General features: G+C 45.6%; 1 protein-coding gene across 7 annotated transcripts in view; it reads right to left on the bottom strand.

Annotated features, from left to right (window-relative positions):
• LOC106599252 (histone-lysine N-methyltransferase 2C) overlaps positions 1 to 20129 on the bottom strand; it is a 146666-nt gene that overhangs the window by 111978 nt on the left and 14559 nt on the right. For all 7 annotated transcript variants that reach the window (XM_014190384.2, XM_045714703.1, XM_014190382.2 and 4 more), the window contains 9 exons: positions 19854 to 19930; positions 16404 to 16569; positions 15293 to 15529; positions 11596 to 11824; positions 7071 to 7233; positions 6748 to 6919; positions 6235 to 6349; positions 3799 to 3974; positions 3260 to 3690 (listed from right to left, as the gene is read on the bottom strand). In XM_014190384.2, coding sequence (XP_014045859.2) covers positions 3260 to 3690; positions 3799 to 3974; positions 6235 to 6349; positions 6748 to 6919; positions 7071 to 7233; positions 11596 to 11824; positions 15293 to 15529; positions 16404 to 16569; positions 19854 to 19930 — 1766 coding nt within the window. The remainder of the gene's footprint in view (positions 1 to 3259; positions 3691 to 3798; positions 3975 to 6234; positions 6350 to 6747; positions 6920 to 7070; positions 7234 to 11595; positions 11825 to 15292; positions 15530 to 16403; positions 16570 to 19853; positions 19931 to 20129) is intronic.

The raw sequence follows: 20129 nt of genomic DNA, 5'->3' as shown, positions 1-20129 counted from the left end.
CAAACCAAACATTCAAATACCGTTATAGAAGGTAAAGTAAAAACCCAAACCAGTCTGTGCATCAGTATAGTGTAAAATACGGTATACCGCCCGACCCTAGTACTGAGTATGACCCAGTCAATCACTGGGGCCAAGCTCCCCGACACCCAAGGACCTCTATACCAGGTGGTGTTAGAGGAAGGCCATAAAAATTGTCAAAGACTCCAGCTACCCAAGTCAGAGTGGTCTCTCTGCTACTGTACGGCAAGCGGTCCCGATGCACCAAGTCTGGAACCAACAGAACCCTGAACAGCTTCTATCCCCAAGCCATAAGACTACTAAATAGCTTACTTAACCAGACTTTCTGCATTGACCCTCTTTGCACTAATACTTTTGATCTCATCACATATGCTGCTGCTACTGTTTATTATCTATCCTGTTGCCTAGTCACTTTACCCCTACCTATTAGTGTTGCACGGTATACCGAAACATCTGTACTTTTCAGTATTCTAATTTGTGTCACTTGTAGTACTTCTTTCAAATGTGTCTCACTTCATATACGGATTGAGAGGATCGAGTGTGTAGTAATTTGTCTAAATCTTCAAGGGGGCAGTAGCTAGCTAGGATACTTGTGCTTGCAGCTGATACATCACAATCCACTTTTGAGAAGCAAGCGAGAGAGGAAAAATTCCAACATCATGGCATCTTCAAACAAAAACATACCTCCACGTCCGCAGCTTGTTAACAAAACTGTCTGAAGAAGCTTACTATGGTAATAGGTGTTAAAGCAGTGCAGTACCAGGGAGGTTTTACTTCAAAACAACATTAAAAATACTTTAACCATTGTAATGTTGTCGTTATTCTACTAGCAACTACATTAAAATAATTTTTTGAGTGACAATGACATGAACATACAGTATATATACACAAAAGTATGTGGACACCCCTTCAAATTAGTGGAGTCGGGTGTTTCAGCAACAACCCGTTGCTGACAGGTGTATAAAATTGAGCACACAGCAATGCAATCTCCATAGACAAACATTGGAAGTAGAATGGCACTACTGAAGAGCTCAGTGATGGGGCCTCCCGAGTGGTGCAGTAGTCTAAGGCACTGCGCCGCAGTGCTAGAGGCGTCACTACAGATCCGGGATTGATACCAGGCTGTGTTACAACGGGGGGGGCTTTACTTGGCTCATCGCGCTCTAGCGACTCCTTGTGGCGGGCCGGGCGCCTGCAAGCTGACTTCGGTCATCAGTTGAACGGTGTTTCCTCTGACAGATTGCGCAGCTGGCTTCCGGGTTAAGCGGGCGGGTGTTAAGGAGCACGGTTTGGCGGGTTATGTTTCGGGAGGACGCATGACTCGACCTTCGCCTTTCCCGAGCCCGTTGGGGAGTTGCCGCAATGAGACAAGATCATAATTATGCTGGACATATGACATTTTTAACAATGCTTTTTTTCGGAAAAAAATTGTTAATTGCATCCGCCGTGGAGCCCAGTTTCATAATAGTGCCATATGTCCCAGCTGCTTGCCATAGTTTTGAAGTAATCACGAAAAAAACAGGCCTTATTTTAGAGCATTTTTCACCATGCCAGGTTCTATTAGATCTATTGAGCACCAACTCACCTTCCGAATGTTCTATTCCCAGTTTATTGTTCTACGTCACAATGCCTGCTTTGCTATTGTTGGCAATGAGACCTACCCACGTTGTTTGTAGTTAAAATGCAAACAACAAAAAATGTAACTCAAAATGTAACTGATGGAACTCTGAGGTCGTTCCATTGTTTACTATAGGGAAATACAGGTATGTCTGTATTTTGCCAAATATCTCGCAATGCAAATATTTAGATTTTTTCAAGTCGGACACCGTTTTAATCAGGATAATCTCCTCTTTCTAATTACAGCAGTGTACTCTGCTGTCATCGATCGCTAGACCAGAAATAGTCAAAAGTTGCAATTTTTTCCCTACATCCTCGTTATGCAGACATAAGCACACTTGGCACCATCAAAGGTGTGGATGTTTACTTTCTACACAAGTTATTCTTTTTTTCAGTTTCGTCCTAAGAACAGATTGTAGTGGTAAAATAAAAAGTGATACATTTTTTGGTGCAATTTAAGCTAAATGGAATTCTAAGCATCACTCCAGTCAGAGGCTCTGCGAACGTTCGATTCCATTCATTTGCAATGGGCTCGCGCTAGTCTTCCAGCTTAGCCAACGCTCTTTTGACATTTTTCAGCCTCGGGTGAATTTTGACTCGTTCTATTGTCCAGCCTATCGTAATTGGATCGCAATTGGATATCCCGAAATCGGGGACAAAAACTACTAATACCTACGGTATGTGAGCAAGAAGCTCTGTCGCCCATGGAAACTGTGGCGAAGGAAAGCATTGCTGCTAAGGTATAATAGATGAGGAATCCAGGCCAGGGTCGTGCTCAAGAGAAGACACATTCTGCAGGGAAGTGAAACGGGGGTAGTTCTACCGAAAGCCTACTTCTAAATCTGAACTCATTCTAGAATGTATTAATTCTGTCAAAAAACAGCAGACTTTTGTTTTCCATTGCAAAACACCTTGCTACGGTGTGCCATATTGAACACCACCCAGTAGGTAGGTGTTCTGTTCACCCAGGTTAGTCTCTAGCCCAGTCCTCAAAACAAGGAGACCAACATCTCCCCAGGAGCATCAATGGGAGAATACAAAGTGCTTTTTCACTCCAAAAGAATTACAAAGACAATGCTTTCATGGCTTTAATCTTGTGATAATGTGAGCCCATCTGGTTATTGATGCCTTTAGAAACAAAGTCCCTGCTGATGAATGGCTGTCAGTCTGATGTGAGCCATGGCAAAGAAAGAGAGCAGACAGAGCAATTTTTCCCTCTGGTCTTCATCCAGGCCAGACCGCCTTCATCTATACACAAGGGACGTATAACTTCATCAGTGATACTGCTGCTCGACCGTGGCCAAACCTAACACCTGCATGGAAAGGAATTGTGTGTGTGTCTAGCCCACAGAGTTACACTGTCTGGCAATCTGTACCCGAAAGCCTGCCTGGTCTGTGAGTTTGGACACTAAAAAAGCCAGACTAGCGGTTTTCATGCAACCTTTCAATCCTGAGGTAATAAGCCATGTGACAAACAAATCTCTCACACTCTAATGAGTCCACCTGCCAAACCGCTCGAGAGCATTAAAGGAGAATGATAGCGGGAAATACTCTTCAACCACAACACACAGTTGGCCTCTGTGTGTAGACACAAATAACCCAGTCAGACAAAAGAGGGACTTACCGGGCTGCTGGTCTGATGTAGCCTGCTGTGGCTGCCTCTCCTCATGGCTGTTCTCACAGGCAGCGGCGGTGGCTTGGATAGGCTTTGGCTGGGGCTCTGGTTCTGTGTCCGTGTGCATTGGAACTGGTTGTAATTCCGGTTCTGGATCATTATGCACTGGAGGAGGAGACCTCCGCTGCTTCAGACCAGGTTCCAGATCGGTGTGCATTAGAACCACCGGTTCTGAGTCTGTGTGGCTCTGAGTAGCAGTCTGTGGGCTCAGCTCTAGGCCTCCGGTGTCCTTCTCCGGCACCACCTCCTCCTCCTCTACCTGTGGTGGGGCCTGTTGTGGTTGTGACAGAGTAGGCCTGCAGATTGAACACACATAGCCCTGGCCGGGCTGGATGTCTGCTTGGCCTGACGACTGGCGCTCACACTCCAGGTGGAGCCATCTGGAAGCAGGAGGAGAGGACAAATGAAGATTAAGGACATCACACATCAATGGAAAAAGAGACAATGCTAAAACAATGGAGAAAGAAAATAGAATGAACAAAAGGGACCTTTTACAACTGTGGCAGGACAGCAGGTCTTTGTGGTGCTCTGGGTCCAGGATACAGGCACACAGCAGACAGCTAAGGCTGGGGTCCTGATGTTGGACACAGGTCTCACACAGCAGACTGGTGTGGTGCCACTGACCGCTGGTCCTGGTGCCGCACTGGACACACACTCTGCAGTTCTGGAGGAGGAGGGAGAGAGAGAGAGAGAGACAACTGAAACTGGAGCAATGATACTTTGTTTTGTTTTTAATTCATCTCCAAGAAGACATTCAGATGAGGCTTCAGTCTGAACTAAAGTGCTTGGGCGAGACGCAGCAGCTTCAAGAGTGGAGGAGAGAGAGAGAGGAGCGAGTTAGACTGCGCAAGAGAAGGAGCCAGAACAGAGCAAGAAGAGCGATAGAGAAGAGCAAGAGAGCGAAAGAGAAAGAAAAGCAAGAGGGGGTTGGGTGCTGTGTGGGCTGTGTTCCTTCTGTGCTGCCGAGTCAGACAGAGGCAAAAGCTAAGTGAGTGTGAAGATGTTCCACCACCTGGCCGGCGCCTCACTGGCTGCTGCGGTCTGCAGTCAGATCCCCACCCAACACCACCACAGCTGATAGGCCACCCAGACAGGCACCGCGCACCACCTGCTCCACCAGAGGAAGGGGCCACAGGCCGGGGATGATGACGCATACGGTTTGATTTCCCCGCCGCGCACGCACAAACTCTACTACACACACACACACACACACACACACACAACCACACACACACAACTCTACTACACACACACACACACACTCTACTACACACACACAACTACACACACTACTCTACTACACACACACACAACTACACACACTACACTACACTACACACGCGCTGCTGCCTTATCTGAAATGATACAGGGTCTGAGGCTAAACGGCAGCCTTTGAAAGAGCAGCCTGTGTGAGTCATCTCTTAACCACAGGAAGCACAGATACAACCATGGAAAAAATGTAATATTCTCATCAGGTAGCTGAATTTCTCAATATGAACTGTAGGAGTTTTAAACCTCTGTTCATACGCATTGACAAATAAAAGGAACAGACAACCCTTTTATTCCATTTCTCATTCTATACAGATTTTCTTCCCCCACTGTGCCATCTTCAGCTTTTCATACCATACATACCATACCATACAATCCTGTCCTCTGCTGTACAGGATTATTATTTCATTTTTAAAGGGCATGTTCTGCCCGTGAACTTTTAGGGGGCATTCTGAGGCGTTTCCATGGCATTTTCATTTGTGTAAAAAAAAAAAAAGCGTAAATAACGAATGTGGAAATGTTTCTAAAGACGTGTAGTGGCAAAAAAAAAGCAAGCATTTACTCAATGTCATTGTAACATACTTTATATTATTAATTTAAAAATCACATATGTAGAAATCCACATGATTTGTGATGTTAGTTGCCTAAATGTGATGCCTAACAATTGGACACACCAATGATCAGTATTAAAATTCAGCTATTCGCAACACATAAATAAATATAATTACAGGACAACTAAGTCATTTATGGAACAAGGTTGATCTCTTCCTCTGGTGGGCCTTCGAGAAGATCATTAGGTCCGTCCGCGTGCTGGTATTGAGCTGGATTCTCCTGTCCCTTTTTACAGTGTTCATTAGTGAAAAAAGCCCATTCCACCTTGGCTGAAGCAAAAAAATATATATATATATTTTTTAAACTAGTTTAAGTGACAAATGAACTAAACTGACCATATGCTGCTTTGTGACTGTGCCTCTCATATTTTTTTTTTGACTCTGAGTCCATGTCACAAAAAAATCAAAAGCGATAGCCCCGAGAAAGCTCTTAGATGTCTTTTGTACCAAACTTTCATGGCAGGCTTTGCAGAACATTACAGTGAAACCATCTTGAATGGTCTCAACCCCCACCCAATCAATCTTCCATCCCTTGATGGTAGTGTTTTTTTTTTACTGTGGTTTTGCCGGTTGACTTGCTCAGCGGGTAGAGGCTGGCGGTGGGTCATTATTATTAACATATTTTTCTACTTCTGCTGTCGCTGATGTTTGCGGCGTCGTTTTTCAAATTAGAAATCACTCAATGCCAATAAAAACTAATTGTTGAGAAAGGGGAGCAGGTCTGCTTACCGTGGACAAACTTTGACAGGAGTGAACTCTTTCGCTTCGCCTCTTCCTCTCTGTTACCTGAGGTGCCCAGGCAGTGTGAGATGGGGGGGAGGGGGCTTGATCTCGCTACTGCAGCCGGTGTATAGTTTTAATTTGTGATATCTTACAATACATTTTTTTAAGGGCATTTATTTGCCCTCGTTATGACAATTTAGGGGGCATTTAAGAAACTTTAGTGGGCATTTCTGCCCCAAGTCCTCGTTAAATTCTGACCCTGATACAGCACCTTACACTAGGTTGTCTATCTTTCACAGTATTGTAGTGTCTTCCACATACCTTACACCTCCATCCGTTGGTAGGGATGTCGTCGATGGCCGGTTGCAGGCAGAAGGTGTGGTAGCCTTTGTCACACATGTCACACACCAACATCTTATCGTCCTCCCCTGGGTTCCTGCACACAGGGAGAAGGACACTTGAGGGCTGTACATATATTCTTTGGCTCTATGTACTCTATGCGTAGCCCCTTGTGTTGAAAATGTGTGCCCGAATCCTCGAAACTAACGACTGTTGCAAAGTCACAGCTAAAGGGTCAGTGTGTTGGTCTAATCTGTATTGCAGAGCCGACCTGAACTTATCGCGGACTCGGTTGCTAACAGTAACCAGGCTGTTTGAGGTACGAGACGAAAGAGCAGTGCCTGAGGGTGCGTTACCCACAAACCACAGTGGAAGCACAAACAAAAATCACACAGTTTCCACCTCCATGCCTGATGGCCACCGACACACAAATCTCAATACAGGGCCAGGTCAGGTGTGTGGGTGGACGGATGGGGCGGTTGGAAGGTGACTCACTTGCATGTCTGGCAGACCTTGCACTCGGGGCACTGCCAGCCGGCTCTCCTCAGCGGAGTCACAGCCATGTCCAGGCAGGCCCCGTGGTAGTGCTGCCCACAGCTGGTACAGAATAGCTGGTCAGGGAACTCCCCAGGGCTGTCACACAGTGCACAGATAAAGTTGTCTGGAACTAAGAGGGGGAGGGGGAGGAAAGGAGAGAGAGAAATGGAGAATAGAATGGGGATTGTGAGTAGCTAGTGTCTAGGGAGTTGTTCCTTGGTCCTACTTATGACAGCATTACTTCAATTATTTCAAGTGAATGTTTAGAATGCTGGACTCACATCTGCTGATGGCCAGTTCAATGTGATCTGGACAGAGGAGGGAGAGACTCCTGATATCCTGAAAAGTCCCTGCCGCCCCCGCACATGGGTAATGGTACAGTCGAGCACATCCTTCAGCACAGCACTTGATGGAGGCTCCAAGGCGCTTACAGTATGCACAGTGCTAAAGAAGGGGGAAACAAGAGAGTCAATCAAATGTATTTATACTGAACAAAAATATAAACTCAACATGCTAAGGGTTGGCGCCATGTTTCATGAGCCGAAATTAAAGATTGCAGAAATGTTCCATACGCAAAAAAAAAAAAAACATTTCTTAAATTTTGTGCACACATTTCTTTACATCCCTGTTAGTCAGCATTTCTCCTTTGCCAAGATAATCCATCCACCTGACAGGTGTGGCATATCAGCGTGATCATTACACAGGTGCATGTTGTGCTGGGGACAATCAAAGGCCACAGAAAGAATTGCAGTTGTGTCACACAACACAATGCCACAGATGTCTCAGGTTGAGGGAGCGCGCACAATTGGCATGCTGACTGCATGAATGTCCACCAGAGCTGTTGCCAGAGAATTAAATGTTCATTTCTCAACCATAAGCCGCCTCCAACGGCACTTTAGAGAATTTGGCAGTACGTCCAACCGGCCTCACAACCGCAGACCATGTGTAACTATGCCAGGCCAGGATCTCCACATCCAGCTTCTTCACCGGTGGGATCGTCTGAGACCAACCACCCGGACAGCTGATGAAACTGTAGGTTTCCACAACCGAAGAATTTCTGCACAAACTGTCCGAAACAGTCTCAGGGAAGGTCATCTGCGTGCTCGTCGTCCTCACCAGGATCTTGACCAGAACTGCCGTTTGGCGTCGTAACCAACCTCAGTGGGCAAATGCTCACTTTTGATGGCCACTGGCACGCTGGATAAGTGTGCTCTTCACTGATGAATCCCGGTTTCAACTGTACTGGGTAGATAGCAGACAGAATGTATGGTGTCGTGTGGGCGAAACAGGAAGCTATCACATAGCCAAAAACGTGGTTCCTATTTACAGTCAGCAAAGACGGCTTCAAGAAGATACAAGATTCCATCTCGCACATATTCGCCATCCCAACACCAATACAAAAACAAGGGAGATGTTGAAACATGTTGCGTTGAGTGACTGGACCAGACTTCAATGCTTCAGACACTAACGGCACCTTGCAATCGGTAGGCTGTGTGTGTTACATGTTAAGACACTTATCATTTCAATTATAATAATGATTGAGCCTACTTATACATAATTACACAATCATAAGCTTCCTATTCCATCTGCAGCCTATTGCTGCCTGAATAAATAATTAACCTAGGTTATTTAAGAATTCATAATGGTAAAATAGGAAATGGGAACTCGTGTTATTAATTCATTAGTGCTGAGCTTATAGCACACTATATTTTGATGCGCATGTAAAACATTTGTTGGTTAATATTAGGTGTAATAATCCTATTATCATATGTAGCCAGTGACAATGTTGGAAAGTATTTGTTTCATTTTGTTTTGTATTCAGTTAGCACAGTGTGCATTCATTCATATGATATCATTTTAGAAGTGATGTTCTCTACCCTGACACTTGTTTGAAAATCACCATTCATAATCGCAATCTGGCCCCAAAAAATGGCAATAAGATACTGTATTTTGTCCAAATCGTGCAGCCATAGAACTAAGCACGCACCCCTGAGGGGCCCCGGTGTTGAGGGCGAGCTTGGCGGATGTGTTGTTGCCTACCCTCACTCTCTGGGGGCGGCCCATCAGGAAGTCCAGGATCCAGTTGCACAGGCAGGTGTTCAGTCCCTGGGTCCTGAGCTTAGCGATGAGCTTGGAGGGCACTATGGTGTTGAATGCTGAGCTGTAGTCAATGAACAGCATTCTCACATAGGTGTTCCTCTTATCCAGGTGGGAGTGGGTAGTGTGGAGTGCAATAGAGAATGCACCATCTGTCGATCTGTATGCAAATTGAGAGGGTCCAGGGTGTCTGGGATGGTGTTGTGAGTCATGACCAGCCTTTCAAAGCATTTCATGTGCAAAAAGCCCCTCAGAGTTGTGGTGACAACAAGAGGCAACATGACACATTTATTCAATCATTTGAAAAATAACCATCCCATTCTTTAAGATGATTGCATTGTAAAACATTTTTTAAAGCACCCGACAGCAGCAATGCCCCTCAGCCACAAAGCACTTCATGGCTACAGGGTGATTGTCATTTAGACAGGTTATCTTGGCATTCTTGGGCACAGGGTCTATGGTGGTCTGCTTGAAACATATAGGTATAACAGACTGGGTCAGGGAGAGGTTGAAAATGTCAGTGAAGACACTTGACAGCTGGTCAGCGCATGTTCGGAGTACACGTCCTGGTAATCCATCTGGCCCTGTGAATGTTGACCTGTTTAAAAGGTGTTATTCACGTCGGCTACAGGGAGCGAGATCACACAGTCGTCCGGTACTCACTGGGCAGCTCGCGGCTAGGTTTCCCTTTGTAATCCATGATAGTTTGCAAGCCCTGCCACATCCTGTATTGAAGTTTTTACTGTTTGATGGCTCAGAGGTTGTAGCTGGATTTCTTATAAGCATCCAGGTTAGTGTCCCACTCCTGGAAAGCAGAGGCAGAAGCCTTTAGCTAAGTGCGGATGTTGCCTATAATCCATGGTTTCTAGTTGGGATATGTACGTACGGTCACTGTGGGGACGACGTCGTCAATGCACTTATTAATTAAGCCTCTGACTGAGGTGTACTTCTCAATGCCATCAGATTAATCCCGGAACATATTCCAGTCTGTGCTAGCAAAACAGTCCTGTAGCGTAGCATCCGCTTCATTGGAACACTTCCGTATTGAGTGCATCACTGGTACTTCCTGTTTGAGTTTTTGCTTCTTAGCAGGAATCAGGAGGATAGAGTTATGGTCAGATTTGCCAAATGGAATGCGAGGGAGAGCTTTGTATGGATTTCTTTGTGTGGACTAAAGGTGATCAAGTGTTTTGTTGCCTCTAGTTGCACAGGTGACATGCTGGTAGAAATGAGGTCAAACGGATTTTAGTTTCCCTGCATTAAAATCACTGGCCACTAGGAGTGCTCTGGATGTGCCTCCAGGACAAAGTGCTTTTACAGTAACATGCTCTAAACTGAGTTAGATTAAAATTGATACAATCTGGTAATCCAGTCCCTTACAGCATCTACAGACAAAATGAAAAACTCCTACAACAAAGGACAAAGGATTTCAAAGGAAGACCTCTCTAAAGTATTGTCCACAGAATGCAGCATTGCTCATGCAAGTCCGTGGTTCCCCCATCCTTTCATGCTTCCTTTAAAACGATCCATCAATGCTCTCAGTTCTTCCAGATCAAAAACGTTCCCTTTGTCACACCATGATTAGCCCATTGATGCTAACACTTCCCTTCCAGAGTGTCATATCATATGCTAATAGAACTTTAGATTCCCTCAGAAGTTATTCCCCAAACACACTGAGTCATGTCTCCGCGCATTCATCTGCCATGATCTGAACAAACTGACCAGGCGAAAGCCAGCCTACTGATGAGCTTCCAGCATATTGCTATCACACTTCAAGTCTTTTCCAACCATTGCAGATGAAGGGGGATGGATGTTTAGACACTTGAAAAGGAGCTGGTGATTTGCTGATGGTCTAGCAGGCAAGGGGGGTGCCAGACATATGGGATGTGCCCCAAATGATCCCTATTCCCTGTAGGCCCAAGTCAAAAGTAGTGCACTATATAGGGAATAGGGTGCCATTTGGGACGCAACCACCCAGTCAGGGGTCTGTGAGTTGTGTTGGTGCTAATGCTACAGTAGGCACCGAGCTAAGCCACCATGACTCTATACAGCCTTCACTGTTGAGTGGCATGACCTTTTCCATTTCACAGCTGAGAGAGGAGAGAGCAGTGCTGCCAGGGGCGACCTTTACCAGCCGGCCTGATCCAACACCTCACCAGTCTCTCCCTCCCCCCTCCTCCTCTCTCCCCCTCCCTATCAGTCTCTCACTGGAACACCCCCTTCCTGCTGCTGTCATTCATTACAGGCCCCATGTTAACTCTTATTCACTATGGACACACTGTTAAGGCATCTTCATAAGCCAGTGCAAAGTCCTACTGTATTTACTGTAGACACTGACAACTCACGAGACAGTTAAAATCCTATTCTCTAGAGCAGTGGTATTCAAAGTCGGGGAACACAAAATTAAGAGTACAGATTATAAAAACGTTGAGAAAGAGAATTTGAAAAATATTTTTATTGAGTAAATGTATTTATTGGTTTCTTTTCATTTTGATAAGAGATGAAAATGCAGTGAATTGAAGGTAATTTGTTGATGTAAAAACCTTACAGACTAAGGTTGTGTCATTAGATTTGGGATGGGCTTGCAAGAAATTCTTGGGGGGAAAAAATGTGGTCCACACTGAAAAAGTTTGAATACCACTGCTCTAGAGTATAATCCCATTCACTTTATAGACATGTTTTATCAGGAGTGGAATGTGGGCTGCTCACCTCTGTGCTACCTGAGTCGATGGATCTGTCCACGTTGAGCAGTGATTGTCCCTCGCCCACGCACACACCCTGCGACCATAATGCACAGCGGTGATGCGCCCAGCACTGCCCCGACTCCTCAAAGAGAGACTGGATGTCCACGTCTCCTGGGAGGCCCACTTGAGCCAGCTCATCCCAGAACCTGCTTGCCTTGTCTGGGTCTGGTAACTCCCCATAGCTCTCAGCTCCACTGGAAGAGAGATGAAGAGAGAGATGGGCAAAGACAACTGGAGATGAGGCAGAGGTAGAAACAGTTGATGAAGCAAAGTGAAGCAACCTGGGAGGAGAAGACCGTAAAGGATTAAGGAGAAGAACTAATGCAGAGAGGAGAGGGAGAGAGCAGAAGAGGAGAAAAAGGGGGTGGGAGGGGGTCGTATTATTTGGCTGTGACACACAAGAGGCTGGCTGTTCAGTCTCATAAAATCTGCTGAAAGGGAAGCGGTTCCCAGAGTCCATGGCTTGCTCTAGTGAGCCGCAAAGCATGCGGAAAATGTGGCGAGAGGGAATTAGCATTTATAAGGACCCTAGTTGGTTTCAGTAAACAGTAAACACACAAACAGCCAAAAACGGAAAGACTGAGGTCTAGGATGATGATGATGATGATGATGATGGAGAAAGTTAGAATCATATTCCCTGTAAATGCCTTGTCATTGTTATGGCTCTTCTGACAGGAGTTTATATATTGTGCAATATAGGTTTAGTATTCAATGCACCTTATGGAACAGCGTGGACTAAGAAGAGACGCACGATTAAAAAAAACACTATACACACGTGGATTTTGTGTTGTAGATATGTGGTAGTAGAGTAGTGGCCTGAGGGCACACACTTAATGTGTTGTGAAATCTGTTGTGAATGCATTGTAATGTTTTTTAAATTGTATAACTGCCTTCATTTTGCTGGACCCCAGGAAGAGTAGCTGCTGCCTTGGCAACAGCTAATGGGGATCCATAATAAATACAGATGCCACCATCCTTTTTGTTTATATGGTCCTCCTCCTCCCTCTTCCACATCCTCTGTTTCTCTCCCTCTCCCTCTCCCCACCCGCACTCTCTCTCCATGGACCAGTCAAGTCTAGAGACCCGATGGCCAATCACACTGCTCCAACACAACAATGCTTGGCTGGCGTTAGCCCGCTGCCAGGGGAGTTGCGGTGTGTGTGTGTTAGTGCTCTGCTCTCTCTGCACATTACATTACGTCACAGGGACCCCAGGGAGATGCTCTATTGGCTCCAAAAGAGCCAAAACAAATTAGGCAGCTGTCCAAAACACGTCCAGGGAGGTTCCTTTGTTGGCACAGTGCACAGTACGCACACACACAAATGTACAGCGCACGCGCCGCACACACACACACACACACAGTGCAAACGCTCACGTGTTAGAGCTACTCTACGTGGCATCATAGGGCCCCTGGGGACCACAGTAGGCAGAAAAGGCTTGCTAAGGTGGAGCAGAGCGGCACCAATTTAGCCTTCAAGAGCAGAGTGCTAGCATTCATATAGGCACTCAGACCCTTCCTCTGAAATACACAAAGCACTTATTCCACACATCAACTCTGAGATTACAGATCTCAGCTGCCAGCTAAATCACGTCCTATAACGACACTGCACACACATCTTCATTCTTCATCTTCATTTGATACGTGTTCCTTTGTTTTTATGCTCATGTGTCATGTTTCTCACTCAAAGTCTGTGCGTCTGTATTGGACAGTAGCAGCAGAGCCCAGATCTCGTTTTCATACAGCTCATTAACCGGCTACAGAGGCCATCACAGATCTCACCGTCCCTGCTCAGCCAGACCAGGCCAGCTCTCGTTTTCATACAGCTCATTAACCGGCTACAGAGGCCATCACAGATCTCACCGTCCCTGCTCAGCCAGACCAGGCCAGCTCTCGTTTTCATACAGCTCATTAACCGGCTACAGAGGCCATCACAGATCTCACCGTCCCTGCTCAGCCAGACCAGGCCAGCTCTCGTTTTCATACAGCTCATTAACCTGTTGGGTCTAGGGGGCAGCATTTGCACGTCTGGATAAAAAAAATGTACCCGATTTAATCTGGTTACTAATCCTACCCAGTAACTAGAATATGCATATACTTATTATATATGGATAGAAAACACTCTAAAGTTTCCAAAACTGTTTGAATGGTGTCTGTGAGTATAACAGAACTCATTTGGCAGGCAAAACCCTGAGACATTTTCTGACAGGAAGTGGATACCTGATGTGTTGTATTGACTTTAAAGCTATCCCATTGAAAGACACAGGGGTTTAGGAATATTTTGGCACTTCCTATTGCTTCCACTAGATGTCACCAGCCTTTACAAAGTGTTTTGAGTCTTCTGGAGGGAGATCTGACCGAACAAGAGCCATGGAACGGTGATGTCCCATTAGACACCTGGCGCTACTTCATGTTGGGTACCCTCGTTCCAATACGTTATAAAAGGCTATGCATTCGTCCACCTTGAATATTATTCATGTTCTGGTTAAAAAGGCCCTAATGATTTATGCTATACAACGTTTGACATGTTTGAACGAACGGAAATATATTTTTTCCCCTCGTTCATGACGAGAAGTCCGGCTGGCTTACATCATGTGCTAACGAGACGGAGATTTTTGGACATAAATGATGAGCTTTTTTGAACAAAACTACATTCGTTATGGACCTGTGATACCTGGAAGTGACATCTGATGAAGAGAATCAAAGGTAATGGATTATTTACATAGTATTTTCGATTTTAGATCTCCCCAACATGACGTCTAGTCTGTATCGCAACGCGTATTTTTCTGGGCACAGTGCTCAGATTATTGCAAAGTGTGATTTCCCAGTAAGGTTATTTTTAAATCTGGCAAGTTGATTGCGTTCAAAAGATGTAAATCTATAATTCTTTAAATGACAATATAATATTTTAACAATGTTTTCTAATTTTAATTATTTAATTTCTGACGCTGACTTGACTGCGGTTATTGGAGGGAAACGATTTCCTCAACATCAATGCCATAGTAAAACGCTGTTTTTGTATATAAATATGAACTTGATAGAACTAAAAATGCATGCATTGTCTAACATAATGTCCTAGGAGTGTCATCTGATGGAGATTGTAAAAGGTTAGTGTATCATTTTAGCTGGTTTTATGGTTTTGGTGACCCTGTCTTTGACTTGACAAAACATTACACACAACTCTTGTAAATGTACTGTCCTAACATACTCTAAATTTATGCTTTCGCCGTAAAACCTTTTTGAAATCGTAAAACGTGGTTAGATTAAGGAGATGTTTATCTTTCAAATGGTGTAACATAGTTGTATTTTTGAAAAATTTGAATTTTGACATTTATTTGGATTCAAATTTGCCGCTCTTGAAATGCACCTGCTGTTGATGGAGTGCACCACAGGTGGCACGCTAGCGTCCCACCTAGCCCCAAGAGGTTAACCGGCTACAGAGGCCATCACAGATCTCACCGTCCCTGCTCAGCCAGACCAGGCCAGCTCTCGTTTACATACAGCTCATTAACCGGCTACAGAGGCCATCACAGATCTCACCGTCCCTGCTCAGCCAGACCAGGCCAGCTCTCGTTTACATACAGCTCATTAACCGGCTACAGAGGCCATCACAGATCTCACCGTCCCTGCTCAGCCAGACCCTTTGCCAGCCAGCTCTACTTACTCCTGTGTGCCCCTCTGTCCTGAGCTGGCCTCTCCGGCCGAGTCACTGGGCTTAGTGGTTCTGTCACCACCGCTGTCAGCGCTGCCTTGGCCTTTGCTGGCCTTCCTGTGGTCGTTGGACTGGCCTACTCCGCCTGTCGCGTTGCGCTCGTATCCAGGCGAGGAGTCAAACACTCGGAGATCCCCCTGACCCAGCAGACTGCGGCCGTCACAGTAACAGAAGGCACAGAGCTGCTCACTGAGAGAGGAGAGAGAGAGAGAGCGAGAGAGAGCGAGAGAGAGCGAGAGAGAGCGAGAGAGAGAGCGAGAGAGAGCGAGAGAGAGCGAGAGAGAGCGAGAGAGTTAATTATATATGGGACATTCAGCTATGCATGCAGTACGTAAAAGTAGGAAAATGTATGAACTCACTACAGTAAGTCGCTCTGGATAAGAGCGTCTGCTAAATGACAAAGATGGAAATGGTCACTGGCTGGTCGTGAATTAATTATCTTTGTATGGCCTGGTCAGGTGCAAGCAAAGCAAGTACACGCACATACTGTACACACACATGGCAATATATTCTTACAACAAAAATCTGTCGGAATTGAAAGTTACACATAGACCTTTGATCAACCTATACTCAATCAACTGATCAAGCCACAGCCATGTATTCGAGGGTCCAAAACAGAGGATCTCGAGCCACCATAGAGAGATAGGCAGAGAGGCTGGGAGTCAGTGTGTGAGGGAGAAAGTAAAGCGAGCCAGGCAGATCAGACCAGCGCAGGCAGCAAATATTTATCAGGTTGGCTTCTAGAGGAGATAGGCTTGTTAATAAGATGAATACGATCCCTGGAGAGATTCTGCCTGTCTGGCCTGACTGCCCCTCCATCAGCAACATCGACAGTGCAGTCAGTCTGGGAGATTGATTACAACCTTTAACAGAGTGACACCTGGGGGGGGTGCGCTGTGCATTTGTGTTTGTGCATTAACGAGAATAGGCATGCAAGCAGAGAAGCCTATATGCATGTATACTGACAGACGGACCCTATACATATCTCATTAACAAATATACACAAACATACAGACAGACAGCATACAAACATGAAGACTTGACGTAGGCCTCTCTGACTGACCTGCTTCTGGCTCCTCTGGTAGTAGCAGGGCCAGCGGCTGAGGGTTCGGCTGCATCCCCAGTCTGAGGGTTCTGGATGTGGGGAGAGTGGGGCTTCTCCTCGGCCTCCCCCGGACCCGCAGTGGTAACCACCTCCACACTGTCCACCTGCTGCTGGGCTGGAGTATCTGATGGTGCAAAGACACAGAGGATGGGGTTTAGAGGCAGAGAAGCATGAATATCTAGGCATAGAATCTAACCGGTACATTTCCATAGATTCCTATCAGTCGTGTACATCTGTGCCCTGAAGTGATGATCCATCTACCAAATGTCAGATCAGATGTGAATACAGGCATTAAGTCTGTGATCGACACGGGTTGACAGAGGACTGGAAGGTTGTCTTCAGTTCCAGGTCAGAAACAGAAACACCCTTAGGTAGAGAAAGGGATGATGGTGGGAATATGGAGAGCATATGCTGGAGTGCTGATTGCAGTAAACCCAAGGGGAGCCCACAGGCAGATTTCCAGTCACATGCGACAATAACAACGTCGACAAAAACACCAATTACTCACATCACTTCAGACAAACAGAACAGAGGGTTATTAGAAACCTGAATAGTGGCCATGGCCTTTTACACAGACACTTTGAACATTGGACAAGTAACCTCAGTGGTTTGGGGTTTTGGTTGAGTTTTGACATGTCTGTGGCTGGCCTGCACTTGTAGTTACATTGCATCTATTGGTGGTTTGTAGTTTTGATGAGCATTTAGCTAACATGTCAATGCCACTGGCAATTAGGGGTTAAATAGATGTATTTAGTCCCAAAGGTCAAAGGTCTTCTCCAAGGTATGTTCATTGTTTAGGTTTGAAGGTCAGCAATGTATTAATAACCTATTGAGACAATTACTATGGCAACAAGCATGAAAGGAAAGGTAATGTGACCCAAACACATGGTGTCATGAAAGGAGTCAGACAGACACAGGAAGGATTGGTACTAAAGGTCATGTCACGACCTCAGTGTTGACTTTTTCTGTTGTTGAACTCAGTTGTGCACACAACAAAGGGCCACGACTATTGCAAAGACACATTGCGAGTGAAGATCCTTTAGTTCCAACTGCCTGAAGAGAAAGCAGACAGTAATGCAGTCCGACTCCATTCACCAGAACACCCCTATTGGAGCTCTAGAAGCCAGCCGGTGAGATAAATAACAATCGTGATGGTGTAACTTGTTCATAAAAATTGGGAACGTCGACCAAAAAAAAAATCCATACCCATTGTTTAAGCAAGATAAAATAACATATCCCACTCCCAAATGCATGCACACACACCCTTTGAAACGCCTACAAGCTCTAGGGCTGAGAGAAGACAAATCACTCCCAACTATATAGCACCGTCCAACCACAGTGCATTTGGAAAGTATTCAGACCCCTTTTCCACATTTTGTGAAGTTACAGCCTTATTTTAAAATTGATTAAATTGTTTGTTCTTCATCAACCTACACACAATACCCCATAATGCAAGAAAAGTTTAGAAATTCTGCAAATGTATATATTAAAAAAATGATATATCACACTTACATAAGTATTCAGACCTTTTACTCAGTACTTTGTTGAAGCACCTTTGTCAGCGATTACAGCCTCGAGTCTTCTTGGGTATGTCAATACAAGCTTGGCACACCTGTATTTGGGGAGTTCTCCCATTCTTCTCTGCAGATCCTCTCAAGGTCTGTCAGGTTGGATGGGGATCCAGAGATCAGGTTGGATGGAGATCAGGTTGGATGGGGATCCAGAGATCAGGTTGGATGGGGATCCAGAGATCAGGTTGGATGGAGATCCAGAGATCAGTTTGGATGGAGATCCAGAGATCAGGTTGGATGGAGATTCAGAGATCTGAAAAAAACGTTTGAGTTCAAGTCCCGGCTTTGGCTGGGCCACTCAAGGACATTCAGAGACTTGTCCCAAAGCCACTCCTGCGTTGTCTTGGCTGTGTGCTTAGGGTTGCTGTCCTGTTGGAAGGTGAACCTTCGCCACAATCTGAGGTCCTGAGCGCTCTAGAGCAGGTTTTCATTAAGGATATCTGTACTTTGTTCCATTCAACTTTCCCTCGATCCTGACTAGTCTCCCAGTCCCTGCGACTGAAAAACATCCCCACAACATGCTGTCAACACGCTTCACCGTAGGGATGGTGCCTGGTTTCCTCCAGATGTGGCGCTTGGCATTCAGGCCAGAGAGTTCAAGCTTTGTTTCATCAGACCAGAGAATCTTGTTTCTCATAGTCAGAGACCTTTAGGTATCATTTGGCGAAGTCCAAGTGGGCTGTCATGTGCCTTTTACTGAGGAGTGGCTTCAGTCTGGCCACTCTACCATAAAGGCCTGATTGGTGGAGTGCTGCAGAGATGGTTGTCCTTCTGGAAGGTTCTCCCATCTCCACAAAGGAATTCTAGAGCTCGGTCAGAGTGACCATCGGGTTCTTGGTCACCTCCCTGACCAAGGCCCTTCTCCCCCGATTGCTCAGTTTGGCCAGTCTTGGCAGTTCCAAACTTCTTCCAATTAAGAATGATGGATGCCACTGTGTTCTTGGGGACCTTCAATGCTGCAGAAATGTGTTGGTATCCTTTCCCAGATCTGGGAAAAAAAATCCTTCAATCTCATTGCTTGGTTTTTGCTCTGACAACTATGGGACCTTATATAAACAGGTGTGTGCCTTTCCAAGTAGTTTCCAATCAGTTGAATTTACCACAGGTGGACTCCAAGTTGAAGAAACATCTCAAGGATGATCAAAGGGTCTGAATACTTATGTAAATAAGGTATCGTCATGATGGGGTATTGTGTGTAGATTTATGAGGGGATAAAAAAGAATCTAAATAAGGCTGTAACTTTACAAAACGTGGAAAAGGGAAGGGGTCTAAATACTTTTCAAATGCCCTGTACATAGATAGCCCAAGTCCATGACAGCTCTGAGCTGTATGGGAACTGGGGGCAGGTCACGTGATGTACACACATAGAGAAGCATCTAAATGGGCTGGGGGAAGAGTGATGGGATTTTGAAAAGCTTTTAGAGGGCATTAGCCTTGGGCTCCCTCCTGCTCTGCACCTCTCTATGCCAATCTCAGAGCAGGGAGAGAGAGAAGGGGGAGAGGAGAGAGAGGGGAAATCCAGAAAGGAGAGGGCAGAGGGAGGGAAAGCAAAGAGAGGGAGAGTCAGATATTCTCAAGAATTTTTGTGTCTCTGTGTCCAGTATGAAGAAAGTTACAGGCAGTTTTGCGAGCCAATGCTAACTAGCTTTGCAACAATGACTGGAAGTCTTCAGATATCTGCATGCTCTCATCCCTCCCTCTCCAGGATTGGGGGGGAACCACTCCACTGCCCCCTGAGAGCTCCTATGAGACAGGATGTGTCAGCTCTCAGCTCAGCTGGAGCTCAAAATAGACTATATAGGTCTCACATAGGAGAGGGAGAGGAAGACTGACTCACCTGTTGTGTCTGCCTCCGTCCCGTCCATGCTGCTGTCCTCCTCCTCCTCCACAACCGCTCTCCCTCTTGCACGCCCCCTGAGAGAGCGAGCGAGAAAGACAAGGATGCAAACTGGTGAGGGCCCAAAAAGGTGACAAAATGTTTGCACGTAAACTTGCAAAAAAATCTGTGTAAAATACAAGAAAATTTCCCTATTTTCAGAATACCAAAATTTGACTAACAATGTAATACCAGGCCAAGTGTCACGAATAGTATTGTGATACCACAGCTGTGGTC

This window comes from Salmo salar, chromosome ssa03 (genome assembly GCF_905237065.1).
Source record: "Salmo salar chromosome ssa03, Ssal_v3.1, whole genome shotgun sequence".
Lineage (NCBI taxonomy): Eukaryota > Metazoa > Chordata > Actinopteri > Salmoniformes > Salmonidae > Salmo > Salmo salar.
This window is presented reverse-complemented; position numbering and strand designations above follow the sequence as displayed.